Here is a 25,368-nt window from a genome sequence, read left to right as displayed (position 1 = left end):
ACGAGGAAAGTATAGCATACTAATACTTAAAATCTCCTTTGATGTGGGTCTTTACTCATCCAAATGTATAGCAGGAGAGATTTTCAATGCTACTTGCTCAAGAGTAACCTGAACATTGATGGTCCTTTTCTCCTTGTGATTTCTTTCTACTAGTGTCTTTGGTTTCAAACAGTCTACATTTCAGAGATTATTTCTTTGGCTATTCGCTAGCAAGTCATGACTGGAGAAGTATTTCTATGCATGCTAGGCCCCCTTTAATTCAAGGTTGTTCTAGTGCGGCCATAACATCCTGGAGCTTAACACACTCAAAACAGTGACGATGACAGTGGAATTCAGGAGGAGTCCTCCAACACTGCCCCCCCTCACCATACTCAACAACACTGTGTCTACAGTGAAAACCTGCAGATTTCTGGATTCCACAATCTCCCAGGACCTAAGGTGGGCATTCAACATAGACACAATCATCAAAAAGCCCAGCAGAGGATGTACTTTCTCCACCAGCTCAAGAAATTTAAACTGCCTCAGGAACTGTTGATTCAGTTCTAAACTGCAATAATCCAGTCTGTCCTCTGCACATCCATCACTGTCTGGTTTGGTTCGGCTAACAAACAGGACAGGGACAGACTACAATGGACAGTTAGGCCTGCAGAGAAAATCATTGGTGCCAACCTGCCCGCCATTCAGGACTTATACACCTCCAGACTCAGTAAACACGCAGGCAACATCACTGCAGACCCATCACACCCTGGTCACAACCTGTTCCAACTCCTCCCCTCTGGTAGGCGCTACAGAGCACTGTACCCCAAAACAACCAGATATAAACACAGTTTCTTTGCGCGGGCTGTCATTCAAATGAACGCTTAACACTGTCAAGAAATCATTTTGTATATAATATACTATACATCGTACGTATACTGGTACGCGCTGTCATATCCATCTACCTCAGGCATGTATGTAAGTAACCTGCTAACATCTATTTCAGTATCTCTGATAAATTCTCTGCACCATTGGACTTTATCACCTCTTATTTCACCTGTGTATAGTCAATCCTATGTTATATGGTCTGGAGACAGTGGCATTGATGAAAAGACAGGAAGTGGAGCTGGAGGCGGCAGAGTTGAAGATGCTAAGATTTTCATTGGGAGTGATGAAGAAGGGCAGGATTAGGAACAAGTATATTAGAGGGACCGCTCAGGTTGGACAGTTTGGAGACAAAGCAAGAGAGAAGAGGTTGAGATGGTTTGGACATGTGTGGATGAGAGATGCTGGGTATATTGGGAGAAGGATGCTGAATATGGAGCTGCCAGGGAAGAGGAAAAGAAGAAGGCCAAAGAAGAGGTTTATGGATGTGGTGAGAGGGGACATGCAGGTGGCTGGTGTGACAGAGGAAGATGCAGAGGACAGGAAGAGATGGAAACAGATGATCTGTTGTGCCTACCCCTAACGGGAGCAGCCGAAAGTAGTAGTAGTAGTAGTAGTAGTAGTAGTAGTAGTAGTAGTAGTAGTAGTAGTAGTAGTAGATAGTCGATCCTTGTGTATATATCTGAAGATTGTTGTGTTGTAGTGTTGTTATTCTATGTTAAGTACACTGAGAGAGCCATGAAACCAGTGTCAAATCCCATGTATGTGCAAACCTCCAGGCGAATTAACATGATTCTGATTCTGATTCAATTCTCCACATTGTGCAGCTCCTTCTTTGACTAGCCAACCCAATTACGTACCCAATCTGTAATGTAAATTAGAAAATTAAGTTTAAATTGCTCAGTGAACAACTCCTGAAAACAAGATAATTTTGAAGTTGAGTTTGTCCCCGGGCGCTGAACCACAGCTGCCCACTGCTCCTATACAATATGGTTAAACGCAGAAGAAAATTTTCATCTCAAGTTTCATGCAACAGCCGATGAAAATGCATCAAGTGATGATTTCATTTATGACAGTTGATATGATTTTAAGTGAGTGATTTCAACTTGGAGTATCATCACCAAAATGGATAAGAAGAAGAGGATGGCGCCAGAAAAAGAGATTTTTTTTTATATATACTTTATGAAAGGTTAGTATGTAATTTTTCATTTTGTTAATCAGCTGAGCCATGCCAACCAACAGTGAGCTAGTTTGTTTATATTGCATATTTATATGTATATTGTTAAAACATGATGGTTGGTTGGCTGTTTTGCCAACATTGGTTCTCTGTTTTGTTACATTAGTGGAATAAACTATCAAATTGAGTGTGTTGCATGCAACTTTGTCTATTTTTGAACTGCATTGTGTTTCTGTTAAGATGCATGAAAATTAGGTGGCTCACAACTGGCTACCTGCATGTAGCTTTGTGAAAGTTTCACTGCGTAAAGCCAGCCTGAAAAAGATCAGGTGGAGACATGCTGTTAGAGAAGAGAGAAGAGGACAGACTTTACTCGTCTAACAGTTGACACACACTAGACACACACATGCAGGGAGTGGTGGCTGAAGAAATGTTCCTTCTGCATTTTCCCATCCTGCTGTCCTTCCTCCAGGGGCAGCTGGGAGCAGTTGGCAACCCTTTCCTTCAGCGCCCTGGGACCGATTCCTGGTAAATATTAATTTTGTGGTCAGGGACAGGACAGGACAGGAGCGACTTCTACATGTTTTTATAAGGGTTGTTTTTGATGTTAGAGGAAACCCATGTGAGCACAGAGAGAACATGCAAACTCAAGAGATAACCCACCTGAGCACAGGGGGAACATGCAGTTTACCAACAGACAGCCACTGAACACCGACAGGCCTGGGGAGAACATGCAACTCCTCTAGTGCTAACCCCGCCCGAGGCAGAAATCAAACCCAGGACCTTCTTGCTACGAGGCAGCAGTGCAAACACTGTGCCACCCCTAATCTTAACCATCAGAACCTTATCCAATCATAATTCTAAACATAACACTAAATCCAAGTCCTAACCCTAATATAGACCCTTGCAGAAGGGAGGGCGGGCCGATGTTTCCTCACTTTACAAGAATGTCCTCACTCTTGTGGTTAAAAACTCAGATTGGTCCTAACGAATGTAGGTGAAGTGCGTACACACACACACACACACACACACACACACACACACACACACACACACACACACACACACACACACACACACACACACACATAGGCAACCACTAAAACATTCACACTCATAAAGACAATGCCGTAAACACAGATACAAACAATAACAATAGCAAAGATCTTTGGCTTCTGTCAACCTCCAAACACAGAACGTACACTGAACCCTGCAGCTGAATCGGTGCTGTGCACTGTCAGGTCAGAATCAACCAGAACAAACTAGGAAACAACTCGTTGCAATGCAGTTCACCCCTTTGGGAAGTGCACTGCTCTAAGCAACAGGACTTTGAACTAGCCAATCAGCATTTCATAATCAAACAAATCATCTTACAGCGATGAATGCAGTTAAGTGGTTAAACCCCGTTTTTCAGATATCAACTCTTGTGTGCATTAAAAATATTAAAAAAAAACAAAATATCTTATTATTGAGAAAATATTGCTGTTTGCAACAACATTTAAAGGTGACGTGTGTACTTCCATTGTTCAGTGAATTGAAAAACTTTCACACATTTTGCAGGCAAGAAAAACAAATTCAAATGGAAAGATACAGAAACACAAAATTGATCGCCAACATCTGTCATTCAGTAGATACTGTGCGCTGCTATTGCTGCACAGCTGGAGTGCAACTATTAGCAAAACTGGTGTGTATGCAATGCCAGACAACAACAAAAACAATTATTAGGTGTGGTAACCATGTTTATGAATGCAGTGATGTGATGTGTTTTTGTGTTGGTGTATGTGTGAGTGGTTTACTTTGTCTCAGTCAGCACAATGCAGAAAGCCCTACTGACAGTAGTGATATTAGGCATATTAAGCTAAAAGTAAAACCAAACTAGAGGAGTGCAGATCTCCGCCAGGCGTATATATCGGCCGTTCTCTGGTGTTCCAACATAACGACAAACCACCCCTTTTTTCACCTACCGGGAGAGGGGAAATACATGCAGACATGGACAAAAATACCAGTATTTTTCCTGCCATTACAAGACTTGCACAGCACCCAAGTCAATTGAATGGGAAATATGAAAAAAAAATAATAATAATATGGCACACACAAGCTAAAACAAAAACAAAAAACAAAAATCTCTACCTAGTAAAACCATTTTGCCCATCAGTCTGTGGATGTGCAGCCTCCTAGGTGGACCCTCGTACGAAAACAACCAGCTCTGACATGAAATGACAGAGATCAGACTATCATGATTTAAAAGCCTTTATTAAAAGACTTCAAATGTGTTTAGCCATCATGGCTTTCATGATATAAAATGAATCAAGGTGAATGGCTGCTCTGCTGATTGACTTTCATTCGTAAAACAACGGTGAGAAAACATAGCTCAGCCATGGGAAATATTTTATTGTAGATAATGAGATGATTTCCAGCTGTGACTTTAATTAATCCTAGTCTTATTTTTATAGCAGAGTTTTAACATTGGAGACTAAGTCACTTCTGCGTGGCGGTGAGGTGAATAAGGCAAATTATTGTTGGTTCATCCAGTGTTCCTCAAGTTCCCCTGTGCTAAGATCAGTAGTGAATGATTTGCTGGCTTGTGAAATACGATGAGCTTTTTGTTTACTTTCAAGACTCAAACCCAAATACTGTTAAAAAATAATGTTTTGGTTTTGACCAGGCACACAGCAAGATGTTTTAAGTAGGGAGGCTGCCAACTAAAATGAAAAGTATTGTGGCAAGCTGGCGTGGAAGAATGAGTTGAGAGGCAGAAATCTCTTTTTAATCGCAACTCCCATGTCCCATACACTGCACGACCCCGGACCAGAACTGACAACAATGTAATGAGTCCCCCCCCCCCCATCTCCCAAGTGGCGACATCAGTCCAAGTCATGGCCCTACAGTCAGTTAGTCAGTAAACGGTCTCCTACTTAGTCTGGGTCGAACCCCCAAAACAACAATAAAAGAACAACCACAATATGAACCCCACATCATTAAAACACAATTTTAAATCTAACATTAACAGGTGCTGTGATGGCCTGGCGGCCTGTCCAGGGTGTCTCCCCACCTGCTGCCCTATGACTGCTGGGATAGGCCCCAGAATCCCCGTGACCCTGAGAGCATGATAAGTGGTTTGGATAATGGGTGGATGAACAGTCCCATCAGCCATTGCACTCCCCCAGCGCAAAACTGCTGACAGTCAGAGCGACCGCCTCCCCCGGTCGCTACAGTATGATGTCATTGTTTTGTTTGTAAGGTGCGTGTGTAGCAGATTTTAATGGAGCGTTTACTCACTTTATTATTAAAAATGTTCATTCCACGCAGCCCTAGCCCACTGTTTAAAATAAAGGTATGTTTTATTTTTCTGCATTTGTACATTAGGAAAACATACTGTTGGGTCTAAGATGATACACAGCCACCGGCCACTACCGGGGATGCACCCACCACTGGGGGGAGCTGCAGCCCCCCTTCCCTTCCCGCACTAATGGTTTTGACACAGTTGCTACCCGATCTGACTCAACTGCAAAGGTGAGTCATGCATGCGCATGGTAGACTTAGATCGGGCAGGGACAGACAGCAGCGTTGGTTGACCAAGCTAGAGAGTGAACGGAGAAAGGGAGCAGCAATAGTGAGAACAAATGTTTTTCGAAGGTTTTGAATCATCACAACCAGGACATGTTCTTCATCATACAGTCATAACTGTGCACAAAAAAAACAAAACCACAAACAAATACATTTTTAAAAAAAAGGATAGATCCAGTTACACACACACACACACACACACACACACACACACACACACACACACACACACACACACAAAATCCCCTCCAGGCTGCCACTTGGCGGAGGTAAGTATTAAAATAGCACCTCTAATTAACAACTGGAGGAATACATGCTGTTTGTTTCAAATTATTAATTAAAATTGGTTTTGCTGTTTAAACACAACACCTGATACGAAGAACGATGTGATATCAAACCATGCGAACACGTATATACTTAAACACATGATAAAGTCAGCTAGATGCAGGCACATGCATGTTCATAAGACAGCAGATAGGCACTAAGCTTTTCAAGCATGCGTGTTGAACACACTTACAGAGCTGGGACTGGAGTGCCTGCGCAGCTTGGGCGATTCTTTCCCAGTGGACGTGCTCTTGGAGTTGATGCAGGCATTGTTTTCAGAGTGGACCCTCTTCACCTGGCTGGCGGGCTTCTCAAAGGGGTCAAAGCCACTCTGTGTGCGTTGAACTCTCACCTTCTTGTCTTCAGGGATGGTATCCAGGGGCTTGATGACCGAGTCTGTTCCCTGGCAGCTGCGTGTGGACATCTTTGTGACACATATCTGTCAGAAAGACAGGAAGAGAGGGAAGAGATAGAAAAGTAAGAGGAAAGAAGAGGAAGAGAAGAAGACGGTATTAGTGGGTATAAAAAAAAAAATCCATCTGTGATTACTGCTGTTCAGCCAAAATTGCCTATGCCTCCCTCTTCATGATCCATGCAGGCTTTCATCTCTCTATCAGCCGGTGTCCCTGCCATGCTGTAGAGTCCTGCTGCTACCTCTCTCTGTTAGAACGCGTCTTTTTTATCTCCATCTCTCAACTCTCTGAACTAAACAGCCCCAGTCTCCCCAGCTTTGCTGCTCCCATCCTGCTGACTGCTACCAGTGTCCCCATACACGTGTTTACACGGTTGCAGTTTATCTCAAACACATTTACACACGCACACTGCTGCATACACATACTGCCGTTTATCGTCTATAAACACATCTTACACAAGGGCTCGGCTGCCCAGCACAAAGCATCTTACCAGCTTGTCCAAAACCACGGACTGTGTACATTGCGCACAAAAGAAGCAGGCAGCATGACATGTTTTGCCACAGCCCTCTTCAGATTAAATATTTAGACCCTGGGCTCCCCTACAGGAAGAACTTCTGATTACTCTAATACAAAGAGAGGAGTCATCTTGCACCTTACTGGCAGGTTCTTTACATGGGCCAGGTATCACAATACACACATGAATGTTTCCACTATTAAGTTTCCGTAGATTACCTTTTCTCAGGTTCTAATGTGGCTACATTCCACGGCAAAATAGCCATTTTTATTAACGTGCAAATCTAAATACCAATCATTTGAATTGGCAAGCATTAAATCTGCTATATGATAACAATGCAAGGGAAGAATAGTTATAATTTGTAGGTGAAAAGTTGTAATGTGTAGCAGGGGAGAAAAATTACAGAAATGCCAACAGTCCGTGCAAGTAAACACACGAGAAAAGAGGGATGAACAACAGGCAAGAGCAACATTTTCTTGAAATCTTAAAAACATGCCTGTTAATGTTCGTGAATGTTCTCATTCATCCAGGTCATGGTTATCCAAAGGAGTTGAATCAAGTGCAACTGGACTTGGTATATATCCGTGAAGAAGTTTCGCCGCTCATCCAAGAGGCTTCCTCAGTTCGTGCCTTTCTGACTAGACCAAGCTAGTCTGACTGGCTGGTGATGAGACTCAGAATTTATGACATAAATTACAAATTACATAAATTCTGAGTCTCATCACCAACCAGTCACACTAGCTTGGTCTAGTCATAAAGGCATGAACTGAGGAAGCCTCTTGGATGAGAGGTGAAACGTCTTCACGGATATATATACCAAGTCCAGTTGCACTTGATGCCTGTTAATGTGCCAGTGAGCTTCTCAGACCTGTGCGTCCCATGCATATCAACTATGACTTCTGCCACAGCAGTTGTCACCATTATGCTCATCAGGATCAGTGGCTGACACACATCTTAAAATAAACTAACATTAATAAATGCCCCTGTTAAAGACCTATCACACTTCAAGTCATTAATACTTGATGACAATTGATGATGGCGGAAGGAGGTTCAACAGAGTTCATATTAATAGGGTTCAAACAGCAGTAGTAGTCTTTCCTGCGATCCCTGGTGACAATGGGACATGTCACATTTCTCAGCATATTGAAAAGGTCAACAGATTTTTTTTATTTATTTTTTTTGGGTTCGGAAAAAAGACAGAAAATATAAAAAACTGTGGATAGTCTCAAGTTAGAAAAATCTGGCTAAAACTAAAATATAATAAATCAGAAAGACTAAATTGAGTTTCTTCTTCTTTCAGCTTGTTCCCTGTTTCTCAGGGGTCGCCACAGCGGATTTTTGTCCTCCATAGCTTTCTGTCTGATGCATCCCTCTCCCGCAGTGCAACCCTCCCCATGTCCTCCTCTATCTGGTCTCTCCATCTTTTCCCCAGTCGTCCTCTTTTTCTTTTGTCAGGTATTTCCAGGTCCAATACCTTCTTTAATATATAGTCTATGCCTCCTCTCTGTACATGTCCAAACCATCTCAATCTTGTCTCTCTCAACTTCTCATCCATTCCTCTGATCTTGAACATAGCTCTCACTTCTTCATTCCTCTTCCGGTCTTTTCTAGTCACTTCCATGGACCAATGCAGCATATTCATCTCTGCTACCTGTGATGTAGATTCTAGCCTCTCTGTTGTTGTCACTTCTTCCATACCATAGAACATGGCAGGCCTAACCATTGATTTGTATACTTTGCCATTTACCCTCAACAGCATTCTTTTGTCAAAAAGCACTCCAGCTACCTTTCTCCATGAATGCCATCCAGATGGTGTCCTTTTCTTGACTTCCTTATTACCACCGGCTTGTCTGTACTGTCGATCCTAAGTAACTGAATTTGTTAACTTCTGGGACATCTTCTCCTCCTAAGGTCAATCCTGGACTTTCTACTTGCTTATTTATACTCAGGTACTCAGTCTTTGTTCTGCTGCTTATAGTCCTCTAATCTCTAGCACTTCTCTCCAATCTTCAAGCTCTTTCCTTGTCCTCGTTTGCTAGCACGATGTCAACAGCAAACATCATGCTCCATGGTGGCTCTTTCTTAAGATGTTCTGTGAGGCTGTCCATCAGTATCACAAACAGGTAAGGGCTCAACGCTGATCCTTGATGCAGTCCTCTCTTTCCGTCAAACTCGCTTGTTGTTCCCACTGCACATCGAACTACAGTCCTACAGTCCCTGTACATGTCCTGAATTATATTGATGTAATTTTCTGCCACTCCCTTCGCTCTCAGGCAATACCACAACTGCTCTCTCAGTACTCTGTCATATGACTTCTCCAAATCAATAAATACGCAGTGTAATTATTTCTGTCCTTCAATGTATTTTTCAGCTAAGTTCCTGAGTACAAATATTGTAGTATCTGTGGTACTTCTTCCAAGCATGAATGCAAATTGTTAGTTCCCTATAGTCACTTATTTTCTAAGTCTCACTTCAATCACTCTCCCACAACTTCGTTGTATGTCCCATCAATTTTTATCCCACTGTAGTTGTAACTTTGAGCATCACCTGTTTTCTTGTAAACTGGTATGAATATGCTCTTTCTCCATTCATCTGGCACTTTTCCAGTCTGGATTATGTTGTTGAAGGGTCTAGTCAGGAACTCTATGCCAGTATCGCCTTAGTATTTCCATACTTCTCTGCTGGTATATTGTCCAGTCCCACAGCTTTTCTGTTTTTCATTCCTTGTGACGCTTTTATCACCTCATCCCTTGTAATCTTGCCCACATCATCTTCACTCCTTGGTGGTTCATCTGTCCTTCTTTCTCTGTGATCTCTTAATTCATTTGGTGACTGAAATAATCCCCCCATCTCTGTAAAACATCCACATCTTTTGACAGTACTCTTCCATCTGCATCCTTGATCAGTTTTACTTGTTCAACATCATTGCTTGCTCGGTCTCTCTGTTTGGCTATTATATAAATATCCTTCCCTCCTTTCTTTGTTTCTAGTCTTTTGTACAGGTCCTCATATGCTCTTGCCCTTGCTAGTACTACCGCTCTCTTAGTTTCTTTCTTAGTGTTCTTGTATTCGTTCTTGTTTTGCTCATTCTCGTTTTTGTCCAGCTTCATTTTGGCCAACTTTTTCTTCTTTATGCAGTGCTGCACTTCTTCCTCCCACCACCAATTTTCCTGTCCCTTCTTTTTGCCCCCTTGAGATTCTCTTTGTACGTGCCTGCCTGCTTCCCTTAGTCCTTCTGCTGTTTTATCCCAATCTAGTGGCAATCTATCTCCCAACTGCTCTCTTACTTTCATCCTAAAGCTTTCTCTACAATGTTCCTCTTTCAGCTTCCACCATTTAATCTTTCATAATGCTTGTCTTTGCCCTTTTCTGATTTTGCTTCTTGCCTTTATTTGGCATATCAGTGGTCTAGTCTATGTTGTTTTGTCACACATTCAGCTGGTATTACTTTGCAATTTATAGCGTCCCTCAAGTGCTGCTTTTGGCATAAAATGTAGTCTATCAGTGTAGTCCTGCCTCCACTCTTGTAAATTACTGTCTGATTTTCCCTCTTTTTGAAATAAGTATTAATTATAGCATATCATTCCTTGAAGCAAAATCAACTATTGACTCCCCACCTGCATTTCTCATTCAAAACCCAAATTTTCCCATGACATCTTCATCACCATTTCCTTCTCCCATGTGTCCGTTCAAGTGTGCACCAATGAAAACTCTTTCCTCCCCCTGGTATGCCTGTCATTACATTGTCCAGTTGTCTCCAGAAATTTGCCTTTTCTTCCTCATCCCAACCCATCACCATACAAACTTATTATATTTGCCAGATATTCATACAAATCCAATCTCATCCAAATCAGCCTATCTGATTCCCTCTTTACTTCTATGACTTTCTGTTGTAGCTCTGTCTAGGATTATTCCGACACCATTCCTTTTACTGTCTGTCCAATGGGAGTATATCTTATAATCTCCCCCAATCTCTCTTGCCTTGCTTCCTTTCCACTTTGTCTCCTGAACACACAACACATGTATTCTTCTCCTGTTAATCATATTTGCTATTTCTCTCCCCCTGCTTGTCATTGTCCCAACATTAAGTGTGGCCATTCCAAAGTATTTTTTCGTCAGTTGTCTCTTCTCTCTTTTCTGTCTTACTTGTACCCCTCCTCTCCTCCATCTTTTTCCTACATTCACCAACAGGCGCATAGTTTCCATTAGCACCCTGTGAGGGCACGGAAAAAATGGTGGTCATTGTTAACCATGGCCTTGACCAATCTGGTATGTCATTCCTGGTCTTGTCAATCTGCATAAGGATTTGGCAGAATTTTACGTCGGATGCCCTTCCTGACACAACCACTAACCCTATGGATGGGGGCACAGGTAAGGTGATGGATACCATCTCAGTATTCATGGACTAATGCCCATGCCTGTCGCCATACTAACCCAGCCAGCGTCTGTTTGGTTTCCCCGATGTGGAAGTCACGGCAATCCTCCCGGCACTTGAAGAGAGACTGACATGCCCTCTCTGAACACATTTTTTAACATTGGGTGTTTGATCATAACCGAAAATAGGCGTGGTTTTATGAATTCAAAGCTATTGGCTACTGTGTTCGCGTGGGTGGGGCTTGGTCCCACTCGTCACTTTCCATAGAAAAAAATGAGAAATTCTGGCACCGGTGCTTGCGCATCCAGGGACCACGCATTTCGCATGTGACCATGGCATGATGGTAGGCCTACGGCACGGCAGTGCAATACAACTTGGCGAATAATATGTTCAATGACACAAATAACTGTTGGATAGATAGATGATAGACATTTAGATAGATAGATAGATAGATGGATAGATGGATAGATGGATAGATGGATAGATGGATAGATAGATAGCAATACATCATAGCAAGATCGATAATAAAGTCTCAGCAAAATAGCACAAACTCGAGCCAAGTGGCTAGCTGGAGGGGGTGAAAGAACGGCTTCTCTGTGGTTTTACAGCATCTCGCTACGGACACACCCTATATGCAAATTGATTGGTGCCTACGTATCCACCGGCACAATTTGTCATTGGACACCATCTACAGTCAATCACAGATCTCTCTAGAGTGGCCGCAGATACGCTGTTTTGGCCACTGAATTTCTCCGTGGTCACAGTCCAACTCGGAACATAGCCTATCAATAGGAATTTTCAGATTTTGATGTCAGTATCACTTTACAGTGTGCACTATATTGCTCTTTTTGTGCCAGGGGACTCCATCCTTGGGGTGCACCATTTTCTGGTGCAGCTTGTTTCAGAGTTTGAAAGCAACTGAGATGTAGTGTTTGGAAAATATGTGTCTCAATGGTCATTAGACTGGCCCTTCGACTTATTTTACCCTGTCGGGTGTTTGTTTGTGCTGTTTGTTTCATGCTGCAGTGGTAAAGTGTAAGTTGGGTGTTGTGAGCTGGAGCATGGTGCACATATGTTTAAACATTTTGTTCTTGTTTCTATTTCTTATTTTATCTTCTGTTTCTATTTATTTCTGTTTTTCTTGTTGTTTTGGGTCTTGTTGGTTTTTCTTGCTAGAGCGTGAGTGTCTGTAATGGGATCCAATTTCCTCTCGGCGATGAATAAAGTATTTTTGATTCTGATTCTCATTCAACTATTCCGACACTCCCGCCACATACGAATCACCACTAGTTTACACTTAGGTTCTTGTAATCTTGCAAGATGGCTGACAAATTTGCAGTGAAAGCAAGGCTTATAGGGAACCAATCTAAATGCCAATGGTATCATTATTCTTTAGCCATTACACTGTGCAATCAACATTTTCTTCATAATGATAAGTTAAAGCAAAAAAAGTTGTCTACTGCCACTTTAAACCTAACAAACATCTCGCAGACTCATCGGGGCTGCCCCAATAATTTTCAAATATGTTTGATATTTAGGATTTAAAATCTGGATAATTATGTCACTACTTTCAGAGCAGGACCACAACAGCCAATGAGAGAGACATGTCCAAGGAGTTACACACCTGATCCCAACAATCAACCAGTAGAGTCTTTGCTGAGGAACTTGATTAGGAGACACAGGTGTGTAACTGCGTGGTTAAAACAAAAACCTTCATCCACATTGTCCCTTTCTGGATAAGACTGCCCATCCCTGCTCTTGCTGGTGGTATCCTGCTGTCAGATCCAGCTTAGGAAACACAGTGGCGCCATTCAGTTCATGAATAACATCATCCATGCTGGGTGTGATGTGACGTTCACATTTGATGGCAGTGTTTAACACAGATTGTCACTGTGTCTGGGTCTTTTTGTTTCAGGGGTATGACAATGGGAGAGACCCGTGGTGTGGGACCTGACACTGTCGCCATTATGTCATCTGCTTCCAGCTTTCACAGTTCATCTTCCACTTTCTGCCTTATGTGGAATGGAACACGCCTGTGCAGTTGGCATGTGGATTGGACACTGAGGTTGATATGGAGCTTAACCTGGAAGTCTTTCAGCTTACTGAGTCCATCAAACAGCTCTGGGTAGCTGTCAACAAGCTCGTCTGCAACTGTCCTGCTGGTTAGTATGGGTGGGTCACTATCTTGATCAGTCCTAGCTCTGTAAATGTGTCATAGCTTAGTATAGAGAAACTGCCCCCTTGAATCACACAGAACATGCCTTGAGACCGTTTGTTTCCTTTTTCCGCATTTCCTTTGAACACATCAACAAGGAGAGGGATTTTGGAGCGATAGGGATAGATTTTCGTCACAGTTGGCCTGGTTAGGGGGTGCGGCTCTAGTTTGTTGAATGTTGCTTCACTGATGATGGCTGTGGCCCCCGAGTCTATCAAGACTGGCACACTGAGGTTGTTTATCTTAATGTTGGTCTGCGGTAGTTTTGCAGTCTCTGTGTTTACTACAAACATATTCATCATCGCTGCTAGATGAACCTAGCTTGTTACTTTCACTGGGTGTATTGCTGGTCACATGGTGTACTCTCTGACGTGCGTTCTGTTGTTTACTGTTGTCTTCATATTGTTTCGTGGCCTTGGCTCTGAGTTTTGAGCGGCACTGTCTTGCAAAGTGGTTTTGTTTACCACATGCTCTGCATAGCTTGCCTTTAGCTGGGCAGTCCTCTTCGTGTGGGTATTTACCTCCCCAATTCTTACACTGGTTGTTTGGTTTACATCTCATCGGGCATACATTTCCAGCTGATGGCTTGTTTTGAGCCTTCTGATGCACCGCATTCACTGTAGCAGCTGTACCCTATGCTATGCCTGCAGCCTGCATTTCAGACAGTTCTAAAGTTCTCCCGTGCTCCAGATGTCCACTTAGTGTTATGTCGGGCTCTCTCGGCGCCTTCCTGCGAAGCCTGGATGATGTGCAGCTCTGTATTAGCTGTGCTTTAATTTCAGAGTCTATGTTTGTAACTCACAGTTCTTTGCTAGCATGCGTAGCCTGGTGTGGTAGCTATCCAAATTTTCTTCTCGTTGCTGCACTGCTTTTCTGAATATGTAGACTTGATAATGGGCATTCTTTTGGGGTAAAAATATCATGCAAGCGTCCGTTTCGTATCTGCATACTTGTCTGCCTCGACTGCCGTAGTATCATAGATATCATGTACTCGTTCTCCTGCTAAGTGCAGCAGCAAGGCTTTTAGCCTAGCATCTCCAGTAATGTTCATAGCTATGGTATAATCAAATCAAATGGTAATATCAAATGGGGGGGGGCGACATTGCCTGTGAGCGACATGGTAATGTTATTTTGGGAGTTAGCTTGTGTCCTCGTTAGCTTAGCTTAGCAACTCACCCGGTGCTTTTGTTCTTTTTTTTCTCTCTCTCTCGACGGAATTTCCCTTCGTCGCACAGTTTTGATCCTCGTCGCCAGTGTGATGTTTTGTACTTCTCATAACATCAATAAATGGACAGACAACGACTGGAATGAACGATGGCGTTAGTGACGTCTCACAGGACATATTTGCACTTTGGCGGGTGGCTTCCTAACTGCACACAAGTGCCTGACGACCTAGCTGGCTGCCATCTCCTCCTATCAGCAGGGGACCCGTACGTAAGACTAGAACACAGTCAAAGACTATAGCTTTTAATGATCACTTGTGAACATTACAGTTGTCACTGATCAGTATTGGTTGATTTTTAATTGATTGTTCTAATAAAATGTTTTCACTTAAGTAAGTTGTTGTCCTGCCTGCTTGTGACAGTATTCACTGCAGCCATCTCCTGCCAAGTAAAGTACTCCAATAATTGGTGCAACACTGATTATTCCATCTGCTGGAATGGTTGAATAATATTGAACACCAAAATTAATGGTTGGTAAATTTATGAGACTGACTTAATAACCCAGTTGCCCCTACAGCTCTACTTGCAATCAAACGACAGAACCTAATAAATTAAACTTATAAAAAAATATTGTATATGGACAAATTACAAAACTTAGAAGTTCATACTAACTTTGTTCTCTGCTAGATATTAATGTATTTGTTAGATTTCAAGGTATTGCCAAGTCTGTGTCTTTTGTCAAAACACTTCACAATGTGAAATGAGTTACCAAAACAATTATGAGCACTGGCCACATCCCCTCAAGTGTGAAGGGAAGTGCTGAGGCTTTTCATGTCCAGCAAAGCTCTTAGGGAAGTAAATGTTCTAGCCTTTCTGCCTGCCAACTAGTGAATGAATCAGCGAGGCCTTCTGTCTCCTAACTACCACAGCCAGCCCTTGGCTCTGGTTGGGATGATAAAGGATAGAATGCTCAGACATGTAAATGAATAAATTAACTGGCCATTTTACCCCAGCCTTCTCCAAACTGTGGTGTCTCCTGATCAGCCCTCGCAGTTTAACCCATGATAGAAACACTGTAGTGGGAGGATCTAAAACCAAACTTACTCACAAAGCAGGGCAACAATAATAGTTCACTAAAGAGAACTAACACTCTTTCTACACTTGCTGAAATGTATAGACTTTTTTTTTCTTCCAAGTTTATCTTCATCTTCTTACCATGTACTTGGCATCACAGTAAGTGCCTAAAGTCAAAACGGAGTTCAATCACAATTTGGCATTAATCCATTTGAACTTAAGATATGATAAGTTATCCATATACTGACTCGTTAGAGTGAATATGCATCATATACTGAGCCATTTAAACCCACCTCTGTTACAATTCAGGAACACTTGTCTGTTCCAAGCAGAATGATGCGAGTGATAGATCAACATATTCTGTCCTCACTAAGTGCTTTGCGGATGCTCAGACACAGTCCATGTTCTGAAGTGATCTTGTTTGCCATAACCTCTATTTGCAGCAACAAGGCTCTTCACTAAAGCGATGCATGTATTTGAAGCATTGGCATTGTGCTCCATTTGCAGTGTGACACATAAAATACTATGTCTATGAGGATGGAATTTCAAAAAAGGGGTTGATGTACATTTATATAGGGAAAATAAGCTCTGCTTGAAACTACTTCTTTCGTTTGTGACAATAGGGCTGAGATTTAAAGCACAGCCAAAGCATATGTCTTTGCCGCTCTTTAAAGATAGCACTGTAACATACTGGGCCCCAAAACCTACAAACACTTAGGGCATGCTCCTCCTCTTCAGCAATTTAAAATCCTGACATTCCTGTCCACTCCTTTTGTTTCAATCCTTTCATCCATTCCATCCTTTTTCTCTCTCCTTACCTAACAACCTGTCCCACTGTCTTTCCAAGTAGCTGCATAGTACCCTGCAGGAAGCTCCAGGCAGGGCTGCTGCTACCCACTATGCATATCCACTTTTGAGTTGCTGACATAGATGGTAAAATGGCCTGTCCCTCCCTTATTTCCACCCTTTCTTTTCTGCTCTGCTCCATGCACTCCCAGCCCAGTGAGGTTCTGTCCCTCTGGGTTGGAAAGATGAGCGTGTGCCAGACATTCAAAGCTGGAAAAAAACATATGAGAAAAATAAAGCAGTGGAGCATTCATTCCAACTGGTAAACATCAGCACCCATTACACCACCAGAACAGAAATGCTGTCACACATGGAGGGGATGGGGGGTACAATGACTACAGATGCTCGCTTGGTTTCAAACTGAATGCAATATAGAGAAACTGCTTGAAAAACTGCAGGTTTTCAGAGTTCAGGGGTCAGTCCCCTCTCACCACCTCCTCCCTCGATGCCATCTACCCAGTCCCTTGTCACATTCTCCCCATACAGACATAGTAAGTCTCAGGAGGGCCATGAGAGCAAATCCCATCAAACACACACACACACACACACAGAACCCTAAGAAACTAAAACACACTATATACAGACACATGCAAACAGCCCCTTTTTCTCAGCATGCTTTGTCTGCACTAGATGCAAGAATGGGATTTGCTTTCATATTGCATGGTAGAGACTGTATGCATGGTGATGGGGCATACTACTGACTGCCAGACACAGACAGACACACACACACACACATTAAATTATCTGTGTCTCTCTCTCTCTGTCTGTCTGTCTGTCTGTCTGTCTGTCTGTCTCTCTCTCACACACACACACACACACACACACACAAACACACACACGCAAATAAATCTACTCAAAAAAAGGGGGGAGATGCAGGAGGAAATAAGCATTAATCTCGGCTGTCATCTTACCTTCTCGCAGGAAACAGCTCACCTGGATGCTGCTGAGGAGCAGATACAATACATTCAGGCTAATCACTCTCCCTGCAATCAAGCTAAAAACATCTTCTTGCTCTCTCTTGTTCTCCGTTTCTCCCTCCCTCTCTGTCTGGTTCCTCCGCTGCCCTAGCAGGCTGGAAATGAAGTAATGAAGTGATTGTACTACAAGCAGAGGGAGCGAAATCGGGGGGGGGGGGGGCTCATCAGGGGACTGCGTTTCAATCCTTGCTGGCAGACAGCCCTGAGAGATGCTGTATCGTGGTTAGTGACAGGGGGTAGTCAGGAGAGGGTTTGACATAACAGATGGTAGAGAAGAGGTCTCCTGCTAATGTGCTAGGAATCCTGAAATCCTGGCGGACCCTGCTTAACTGAGATGGTACAGCCGGGAGGAGTTTAAGGAAGCATATTGTAGCAACAGTGTTTGCAGCAGCAAAGGTAATAGCTAGTAGCTTAGGCTATGACGGTGCAGGCCTATGCTTCTATGAATCTGTGCTGAGCTAAAATAAGCTAAGATAAACTGAGCTGAGCAAGAATGTGTGAGACTGGGTTTTGGTAAGGTGAAGAATAGTACTGACTGCTTATTTGCCTCTTTTTAGTAAAACACACAGTGCAGTATTTTAGATGAAATGTGAAAGCTAGGCTGGTATTTGCCCTGGTATTTATTAGACCTACTAAGATGTGTTACATGAAGAGTAACAGTGGGGATGAAAGCTACCGTCAGACAGCTTCAACCTAAAAACCTAAAAAAAGGAAAAGAAAAGAAACACATACACATTTTTGTATGCTCACTGGGTTTACTTTGCTTACTATTACTGATGGCACAGTGGAATACATGCGCCTCTGCTCATTACTTTTGGATGTTAATATATTGCCCTTCATGGTGGTTGTTTTTTTTTAACTTAGTTTTTATATCAATTTCATCAACTTCCATTATCCATCCATTCATTATCCAAACCGCTTATCCTTACTCAGGGTCGCAGAGATGCTGAAGCCTATCCCAGCAGTCATTGGGCGGCAGGCAGGGAGACACCCTGGACAGGCCGCCAGACCGTCATCACAGGGCGCGCGCGCGCACGCACGCATGCACGCACGCACACACACACATGCACACACACTCACACACACACACACACACACACACACACACACACACACACACACACACACACACATTCACACCTAGGGATAATTTAGCAAGGCCGATTCACCTGACCTACATGTCTTTGGACTGTGGGAGGAAATCGGAGCACCCGGAGGAAACCCACGCAGACACGGCGAGAACATGCAAACTCCACACAGAGGATGACATGAGACAACCCCTGAGGTTGCACTACCCCGGGGCTCGAACCCAGGACCTTCTTGCTGTGAGGCGACAGCACTAACCACTGCACCACCATGCCGCCAATTTCAACAACTTATACCACCAAATTCACAATTTTGCCTGCTGTTTTTTTTTCTTTCATTTTTTCAGCTGTACCTATATGGTTTACAGATAATTTAACAAAAGGAAGTTAAAAAAAAAAGGGGGGACACTTTACTTCAGGTTCAGTTGGTTGTTATTTTGATGCATGATAAGGTTAACTGTGTATTTAGAAAATGTTACAATGCCTATGAGAGAACGCCAGAGATTGGAAGTAGCATATCTACCAGCATATCTTCAGACATGTTATTTTATCGATGTATCAAATCTTTTAATCCAAAACGTGTGGAAGCCATCTCTCCAAACTTATGACTGTCACGCTGCACAAAAACAAATCAATAAATAAATAAAAAAAATAACTGATGGCAAATAGTTTTCCTTTGCTTAGATTCTCACTGAATAGCCTTCTCAGTACTTATCTTTCTATCATTCTCCTTCGCTGTTGGATGACCTTGACCGACAGCACTGTTGCCACAGGAACCAGATAATGTCTATCATACAGTGGAGGCTCTTCATGTTAGGTTGAGGAGAAGAGGAAGTAAGCTCCCATTACCTGTTTTTACTCGGTCAAATGTGCACTTACGATGAAATAAACTCTCTGTGCTGATGACATTTGACTACTATGACTACTGGAACACAAGCACGTTTTATTTCACTGAAATGTGGCTGTCAAAAGATATTACAGCGAGTTTAGATGGATTTACATTCATAAGTTTTGACCAGCGGCAGGATGGTGGTGCAGTGGTTAGCGCGGTCACCTCACAGCACGAAAGTCCTGGGTTCGAACCCCGGGTTAGTCCAACCTTGGGGGTCATCCCAGGTCATCTTCTGTGTGTAGTTTGCATGTTCTACCCGTGTCTGCATGGGTTTCCTTTGGTTGCTCCAGTTTCCTTCCACAGTCCAGAGAGATGTAGGTCAAGTGAATCAGCCATACTAAATTGTCCCTAGGTGTGTGTGGGTGTGTGTGTGTCGGCCCTGTGATGGACTGGTGGCCTGTCCCGGGTATCTCCCTGCCTGCCGCCCAATGACTGCTGGGATAGGCTCCAGCATCCCGTGACCCCGATTGGGATAAGCAGCTTGGATAATGGATGGATGGACGTTTTGACTGGGACACTGGAAAAACAAAAAAAGACAGATGGGCAACCAACTTAACAATTTGTGAGACCAACAGCTCATGGCACTACAAAAAAAAGACTGTCATTCTGTCCACACTATCTACCTTGCAAGTTCACACAATTGACAGCTGTGAGTCTTGTCAATGTTCCTGGCCTGACAACGCACTTGCAGCTGAACACATTGCAGACAAGTACAACAATGCTGTCTCCAGAGCAGCTGATCAGCTTGTTGTTCTGCTTCAAGATTTCAATTGCTGTGATGTCACTACAGTACTCTCACAGCTGAAGCAGTATGTCACATCTCCAACGACTGGACAGAACGCTGGACTTAAGTTTCGGAAATATACCAGTGCATAAGTTTCCAAGCCCCACCCTCCCCGTAGGTTCTCAGACCATAATGTAATATTACTGCTGCCAAAATACAGACAACAATTAAAAACATACAATATCCATTCGAAACCATCAAGATTTTGAACAATGACTCTGTGGAAATGCTAAGAGGTTGTTTTGAGCTCACTGACAGGGAGATGTACTTCTAGAGTAGTGAGGATGACCTGAACTTACTCAGTGACTTTATCTGCTCATACATTCTAAGCTAGCAGTGTCACTCCAACTAAACACGTCAGGCTCTAGCCTAATAACAAGCCCTAGGTCATCAAAGAGCTGAAACACTGTCTAAACCTAAAAAATATGGCATTTATACAGGGAGACAAAACAACGTGTCAATGAACTGAAAATGGAGCTGAAGCACAAAACCAAGTTGGCCAAGCTGTGATACAAAAATAAGATGGAAGAGAGGCTCACCAGAGGATATGCGAGAGAGGCATGGCAGGGTCTCAACACCATGATAAGCACAGCTCAGAAACCAGCCAAGATAGTGCCCAGCCCCCACCTCCTTCACAGAGCAGCTGAACACCTTCTATGCCAGATTCAACAGGACTGACCCTGTGGAGGACTGAACCCCGATCAATATCAGCTACACCGCTGTACCATTCAGTGTGGATGAGCATCCATTCCATCCTCTCCGAGCTACATTTGGGGAAAGCTCCTGAACCGAATGGACTCAAGGGCCGTGTATTAAAGGGGTGCGGAGCTCAGCTGGGAGGTGTGGTGGCACAGCTTTTCTAGCTGTTCATGAATGCCAGTTTTATCCCCAGGGCATGGAAAGAGGCAACCATCATCCCTGTCTCCAAAAAGCCCCATGTCAAAGCCATGACCAATTTCAGGCCTGTGGCAGTCATTTCCATCCTCTGCAAATGCATGGAGAGGGTGGTCACTGGGGAGCTTACCACCATGGTTTTAACTTACTAACTTCTGCACCCCCTGCAAGGACATCAAGTCAACATAACACTGGTTTTATGGATTAAGGATTCTTTTTAAAGGGCAGACCCCAACATGTCAGAGTGAATGGTTTTTAAATCCAGCAACATTGTTTTAAATTCTGGGATCCCACAGGGCTGTATCTTGTCACCCATCCTATTCTCCATATAAACAATGACATGACCTTGGTGGCCTGCCTGACAGACGAGCGCTCCCTGTCCACATGCAGGCAATATGAGGACACCATGGTCCTTTAGTTCCAGGAGAGCTCCCTGGAACTGAACATCAGTAAGACTGTAAGAGCTGTGTTGCAGGGGGCGCCAGGCACCTGACACCCCACATCCTCTCTCTGGGCCACTGAGGCTGGAGGGGCAGGTGAGGAGGCTGACAGGTTTTAATGTCGGACAGGCCATTTTAACAGCAGTATATTGGTAACTCATCGAATCAGTCACATTCAACATTGCATCTTGGTACAACTTCCTCAAAGAGAAAAGAAAGAAAAAACTCACAAGAATCATCAAGCATGCAACCAAAATCACTGGCACCACTCAAACCCAATTCTCAGGCCTTTACAGTCACACAGTAAGAAGAAAGGCAGACTTCATTACTAAGGACCCTATATACCCCCTTCACCACTCCTTTCAGCAACTCCCATCAAGCAGACGCTTCAGAGCGCCTCTGGCCAAAAAGAGAACTCTTTCATCTCCACTGCAATATCCATTTTAACAAGGCTAAATAGTCTGTCACTAACTTTTAATGCAGCTTTGCACACATGCTCTTATCTATTTATGGAATTGTTTGTGTTTTAATGCAATTTTATGTGGGTCTTTCATGGGTGAATGTTTTTATGTTGTCTGTGAGCCCTTAATCTAAGACAATTTTCAAATCATTATGTGATAGACAATAAAGTTCTTTTAATCTTTGAATCTTTATAACACCCTGATGCAGAAAGGTGTGAAACCCACATATGGTAGTTTAGATTCTATTTGAGTCCAGGTATGTCTGGGCCAGAGAGGGGAGCTAAAGAGCACTAATAATAGTGTGAAAATCATGCATGCATAGACATCACACACAGTGTTTAAGAAAATGTAAGCCAGCGTAGCGGTCTAGTCTGTTGCCGACCAACATGGGGATCGTCGGTTCAAATCTCCATGTTACCTCCAGCTTGGCCGGGCATCCCTACAGACACAATTGGCCGTGTCTATGGGTGGGAAGCCAGATGTGGGTATGTGTCCTGGTCGCCGCACTAGCGCCTCCTCTTGTCGGTCGGGGCGCCTGTTCGGGGGGAAGGGGGAACTGGGGGAATAGCGTGATCCTCCCATGTGCTATGCCCCCCTGGCAAAACTCCTCATTGTCAGGTGAAAAGAAGTGGCTGGCCACTCCACATGTATCGGAGGAGACATGTGGTAGTCTGCATTCCCCCCTGGATAAGCAGAGGGGGTGGAGCAGTGACCGGGACAGCTTGGAAGAGTGGGGTAATTGGCCAGATACAACTGGGGAGAAAAAGGAGGGAAATTCCAAAAAAAAAAAGAGAAGAAAAAAAAAGCAAGCCAAAAAGCTAACATTTGAAGGAAAGGTCTGAGGGTAGTAATACATTATTCAGTATTTCACAAGACAACCTCTCTACCCTAAGCCAGATGTACACACACACACACACACACACACACACACACACACACACACACACACACACACACACACACACACACACACACAGGGCCCACAAGCAGGAAAATGGGGAATAGAAGGGGAGCAGGTGCCAAGTCCAAACTGACCATACAAACAACGGCGTGTTAGTGAATAAGGAAGGAAAGATGAAGTGTCCGGGATCAGTGCTAACAGAGAGTAGAGAGGGATTTGAGTTGGGTAGCTGGGGGGGGGGGGGGGTTCTGGAGGTAAAGAGAGGGAAAGAGGTTTCATATGACCGAAGAACATACTGAGGTGGTGCCCTCTGGTCTAACTTCACCTCTCCTGTCTTTTCTCTTTATCTGTATGGGTCAAATACGTTGGGACAGTCTCTAAAGTATTCATCTCGGTGCCTATGGAAGTTGTTTATTTTGGACTTTAATTCAAGATTCAAGATTCAAGATTATTTATTTGTTACGTCTCATTATACAAGCACCATCCATCCATTATCTAAACCGCTTATCCTGCTCTCAGGGTCGCGGGGCTGCTGGAGCCTATCCCAGCAGTCACTGGGCGGCAGGCAGGGAGACACCCTGGACAGGCCGCCAGTCCATCACAGATTATACAAGTACAAGAGAGTAAAATTCTTGTGTTTCAGCTCTTCAACACTGCATCAACAATAGTAATAAATAACAACAAAAGAGAACAAAAAAGCAGTACTAATAATAAATAGTGTGTGGTGCATGTAGGGTGCTGTGTGTGAGTGTCACTACAGACACTACAGACATCGCTACAGACACAACTGGCCGTGTCTGTGGGTGGGAAGCCGGATGTGCTGGTTGTTGCACTAGCGCCTCTTCTGGTCAGTCAGGGCGCCGGTTCAGAGCGGAGGCAGAACTGGGGGGAACAGCGTGATCCTCCCACGCGCTACGTCCCCCTGGTGAAAGTCTTCACTTTCAGGTGAAAACAAGCGGCTGGCAACTCCACATGTATCGGAGGAGGCATGTGGTAGTCTGCAGCCCTCCCTGGATCGAGGGGGTGGAGCAGCAACCGGGACGAATCAGAGGAGTGGGGTAATTGGCCGAATACAACTGGGGAGAAGAAAGGGGGAAAATTCAAAAAAACAAAAAAAATCATGCATGTGTGACCATAGCCTCAAGGTGCAGTCACCGATTATGTTTTCATCTGTTATGGTGCTCTGACACCAGATGTAGTTAGGTAGGCTAGTCTATCACTATCTTGGCCTTGCTCCAGTGACTCCTCTTCTATATCATGGCAGTCTCCTACTAATCCTTTCCTTTATGCGTGAACTACGAAGTGCAAGTTCACCATTCCTGGTAATTTTAAAGATGTGTGCTTTCACTTCTGTCATTCGCTACTGACATTACGTTGTTACATCTGATTGTGATGGGCAGGCCGGGGCCCCCTTTGACCATCTTGCATTGAGGCCTGGCACTGACTCATTTAGCCTGTGGGTGATCACAGAGCTTTTGCAAAGTCCATTATTCCAGCTGCAAATAGATCTACTATATCAGTGTCATTACAGAACTAATTTAAGTCTGTGGGTCACATGACCACTAGATCATTTTTCATGGATCATCAGAGCCATAAAATATTTAAATATTACAACTCATCTTTTGTGTCAAGTAGTTAAATGGGCTTTTCATGCAAAAATGATTATTCATCCATCCATCCATCCATCCATCCATCTATACATACCCTGATTTCTGAAAGCGAGAGATGTTCTTAGATCGACATTTGATGCGTTGATATGTTGACCTGACCCCAATTCTAACCATTATTCTAGCCCTAAAATCTAACATTAATCTTATCATTGATATAACAACCCAGGGTCATCATGTCAAATGCTGATCTGAGCACTTACAGAAATCAGGAGCACTAATGTTGTTGACTGTAATTACTACAAACATAACTATTTGTGCTTAGTTGATGGTTAATTAGGGTTCTAACTCAGAAATTAATCACAGAGGATCAGAGAGGAAGGCTTAGCCTTACATGGCTAATTAAAGTTGTGGGGTATGTCACAAAGCCTATGGTATAACTGGGTAGGGAACAACTTAGCTGAGAAATGCATTTCAGCTGTTAACTCGGAAAGCTAAGGTGCTTTCCTGAGAACGTGTGAGAGTAGGTCAATTGCCTGGTAGCAACTTTGACTCCTTCCTTTTAATCAAAAATCCTCAATGCAGCAGCCTGTGTTTTACTTATTGCCGGAAAATGACAAGCCAATGGCAAGGACAAAAGCAAAATGACACAGTAGAAACACCATGTTCACTTAACAGTGGCAAGGATGAAAGACCAAACAACCAAGAGGAGATAAATCTTATAGCTGCTGTCTTATGAATGCCAGCTGTTTGGACAGTCCAGGGGTGTGGGTCCATATTAAGACAGATATACTTGAA

General features: G+C 43.4%; 1 protein-coding gene across 1 annotated transcript in view; it reads right to left on the bottom strand.

Annotated features, from left to right (window-relative positions):
- cdk14 (cyclin dependent kinase 14) overlaps window positions 1-25,368 on the bottom strand; it is a 278,497-nt gene that overhangs the window by 199,721 nt on the left and 53,408 nt on the right. The window contains exon 3 of the mRNA XM_056286990.1: window positions 6,123-6,368. Coding sequence (XP_056142965.1) covers window positions 6,123-6,368 — 246 coding nt within the window. The remainder of the gene's footprint in view (window positions 1-6,122; window positions 6,369-25,368) is intronic.

The sequence above is a fragment of the Lampris incognitus genome, chromosome 9 (assembly GCF_029633865.1).
Source record: "Lampris incognitus isolate fLamInc1 chromosome 9, fLamInc1.hap2, whole genome shotgun sequence".
NCBI lineage: Eukaryota > Metazoa > Chordata > Actinopteri > Lampriformes > Lampridae > Lampris > Lampris incognitus.
Note: the sequence above shows the minus strand (reverse complement) of the source record. Positions and strands in the feature narration are given on the sequence as shown.